This window comes from Lactuca sativa, chromosome 5 (genome assembly GCF_002870075.4).
Source record: "Lactuca sativa cultivar Salinas chromosome 5, Lsat_Salinas_v11, whole genome shotgun sequence".
Classification (NCBI taxonomy): Eukaryota; Viridiplantae; Streptophyta; class Magnoliopsida; order Asterales; family Asteraceae; genus Lactuca; species Lactuca sativa.
Genome location: NC_056627.2, coordinates 243684447 through 243687832, shown reverse-complemented (window position 1 = coordinate 243687832; position 3386 = coordinate 243684447). Strand labels below are relative to the sequence as shown.

The 3386-nt window shown below is 29.6% G+C and overlaps 1 protein-coding gene across 1 annotated transcript; it reads right to left on the bottom strand.

The window, feature by feature from the left end:
* Window positions 1-1275: 1275 nt before the first annotated feature.
* On the bottom strand, window positions 1276-3119 carry LOC111918604 (probable ubiquitin-conjugating enzyme E2 37). The gene is made up of 5 exons (XM_023914248.3): window positions 2812-3119; window positions 2639-2708; window positions 2432-2537; window positions 2263-2361; window positions 1276-2174 (listed from the first exon to the last, which is right to left on the bottom strand). The coding sequence occupies exons 1-5, from the start codon at window positions 2951-2953 to the stop codon at window positions 1464-1466; spliced, it is 1128 nt and encodes a 375-aa protein (XP_023770016.1). The 5' UTR covers window positions 2954-3119; the 3' UTR covers window positions 1276-1463.
* Between the last annotated feature and the right edge of the window lie 267 nt (window positions 3120-3386).

Genomic DNA, 3386 nt, shown 5'->3' with positions numbered 1-3386 from the left:
CATGTCTTTAACTTCTAACATATTATTCTTAATTTATTAGATTTAAATGTTGTTTTATGTAAACCATTATCATTTTAAAGGTATAACTTTTGGACACTTTAGACAAAATACTTAAATTGTTACTTTAAATATAACATTACAGTGTGAACTTAAATATAAACTTTAGTTCCACTTTAAAAATCCAAAGAATATTTTATAAATAGTTAAAAGTGATAAATGCAAAAACTAAATTGTAATCTCAATTTAACTAAAATATTTCCTAAAGATATTTTTATAATCATTAAATGTTTTCAAATAAGTAGTGTAAAATAACTTACAATAACAATAGTTAAAAATAACTTTATATAAATGATTATATTGTTACCTTTAAAATCAAGAAACAATGTTTAATGTTTTAAATAATTATAATGACAGAAATTAAAACATTATGCAAATAAATTTTAAAAAATTAATTAACAATAACAATAACTATAAATAACATTAAACCATATATTATATTTAATTTTATTCATGTGTAACTCGCCGGTAGAAGTCATTCAAACGATTAAGATAATGTTGTTATACTAGATGTGTGTGTGTGTGTGTGTGTGTATATATATATATATATATATATATATATATATATATATATATATATATATATATATATATATATAATATTCAAAATAACCAATATATTATATCAATTTAGTATAAGAATTATTATATCAAAGTTAACAACAACATTATTGTTATATTTTAAAAAAACATATATTTATAAAGACTTCAACTATATAGGTTTTTATGCGTAACGCGCGGACATTCGCCTAGTTATTATATAAAACCATCATTTCATTTTATTATTAGTTGATTCGTAAGGAAATAATAATAGCTATTCTTATTATTTTATTGATTATTTTTGTTTTTATAAGAAAATTTAAGTGCATTTTTAGGTATTCAAAGGATGAGGACCCAATTTATTAATTTTGTTACATGTGTATAATTAGATTACCTCTATATTGGTTAACATATTGAAATATCTAACCCATTTTAGCTACAAATATAAGATTAGTGTGAATGTAATCAAAAGTATCTATGTCATCATAAAACCATATAAAATATAAAAAAGACAAATTACTCATCATGGCAAAAAACATTACAAAACAGAAACTATGGCCATGAATAGAATCATCTCGTGATTAATCTTGAACATTTACGATGTTTACAATGCATACTCTACTATAGAGTGAATTGCATAATACAAGTTATCAACACATAAAATACAAAACAATGATATGAAATCAAACTTCTATCCATATATATCATTTCCACCATCATCTCCGACTTAATAATAATACAAAAAGAGTCATAAAAACATTAAAAGTTCATTTTTTAGTATGAGAAATACTAAGTGATAACAAAGCAAAAAGTAGTGTTCTTTATCAAACTTGAAAACAATGTTAATGTTAACACTTCTCCAAAGCTTAATATTTACCCAACAACCTCTTTCTTGCAATCAAACGTCTAGATTTCATGGTGTTTGTTGTTTCCTCTTCACTATCTTCACTATCCAATACAATCACTTCCCCTAAATCACACAATCCCTCTCCTTCTGCTCTTTCACCACAATCTTTCAAATCACTTGTAGTCGAATTTCCATGGTCTACTTTTACCTTCATGTTATGATTATCATTTTCTTCCATAACTTGAAGTGGCTTTCTTAACTTTGTAGGCTTTCCATTATCATCTTGTGGCACCTTTGACATGTTATTTCCACCACATGAACCCGTTTTCCCATTATAATCATTTTCTTTATTCTGGGGTATGCTTAAAAGCCCTAAAGATTGTTTCTTTCCACTCAAACCAAGCTTCTTTCTTTTAGGGTTTGTAAAGCAAGTTCCATCAATGGAGTCTTTGGTTGAATCCATGGCTTCTTGTTGTAGATTCTTGCCAGAAAGACATAGTTTTTTTGACCTAATCGGTTCTTGTATGTTATCTTGATCATTATGATCAAATGGAAAATCTTTCAAATCTTGCTTTGGTTCTTGAATTTGTGACTGGGGGGTTAAATTTAAAGGTTCCTCATTTACCCCTGTGTTTGACTTTGACCCTGAAGTATCAGATTTGGCATATTTTTCAGTCATGGATCGTGCCTTTTGATCAAAGACTTGTTTGTTGTATTTATACTCTTTGCTCTAGACATTCAAACAAATGTGTATAATCAATAAGTAATTATCTTTTACAACAATTATTCATAACATATTGACATATTTAATGACTTACAGCTTCACACATTAGGCCATCATCAGGGTTGGGTTCACTCAGTAACAATCCAATGCTTGTTAGAACAGTAGAAATGTTTAAAGATGGTTGCCATGCACCCTGGTTCAACATTCAATAAGAAATTCAAACAGTAAAAACGACATTAAATTTACTTGGTTGAATAAAGTACCTTTGGAGGGAGGTTAAGAATGTCAAGACAGATTCGGCCTCCTGTGTCGATGTTTGGGTGGTAAATAGGAGTGGCAAACGTTACAATAGGGGGCTGAAATGGGTACCTATGAAAAACACCCAAATCCATCGATATCATTCACACAGACAAAACAACAAACACCTTGTCTACATAAAAGGAAAAGGTTTCGGTTATGAGATGTATCACCTTTCGGGTATTTGGATCTTAATCTTGAAAACCCCCTTTTCATAAACTGTATCTTCGGGACCCTGGATCTCTGTTAAAGAAACGAATTAAAGAATAATGAATTGTAAAAGAAGTAGCGGACGAGCATTATGGGAAAAAGAAGTGAATGTTGATACGAGGAGGTGTTAGCTTACGGGCATCGATGGCGGTGAGAGAGAAGGAAGAAAGATCGGAGGTGGGAGAGAGGTGAGGGAAAGAAGCACCGGGAGGTGGGTCGGTGAGGAGGAGTTTGACTTCTTTTTGCATCCGGAGATTGAGTCTTGCGGCTTGAGCCATTGTCGATTATCGATGATTTCACCACTTTCCGGTGATCGTCAGTTGAATCTTTTTGTTTGTTGCTTTGTTCGCTACTAATTTGAAAATTTTCGATCTCAAATTCACGTTTCTGGAGGGAAATATGATGGCGCGGCTCTTCAAAGATATTGTAAACCATTTACGAATCAAATCGAAATTATTAAAAAAGTCCCAATAAAATTGGAACATAAAAAATTCGGAATATTTCATTTTGGCTCAAAGTAACATCCTTTTTTTTCATAAAGAAATAAGATATTATTGTGTAAAATTAAATACTCAAACCTTTTGTGTTTATAAAAATAATTTCGGATTAAAATGAAACTTTTCTGAAAATATTGGAATTTTTCTAACAATTTCCCAATTTACAACTATTAGAACACCAAATCAATGAATCAGTGAATATGGTTTAATAACT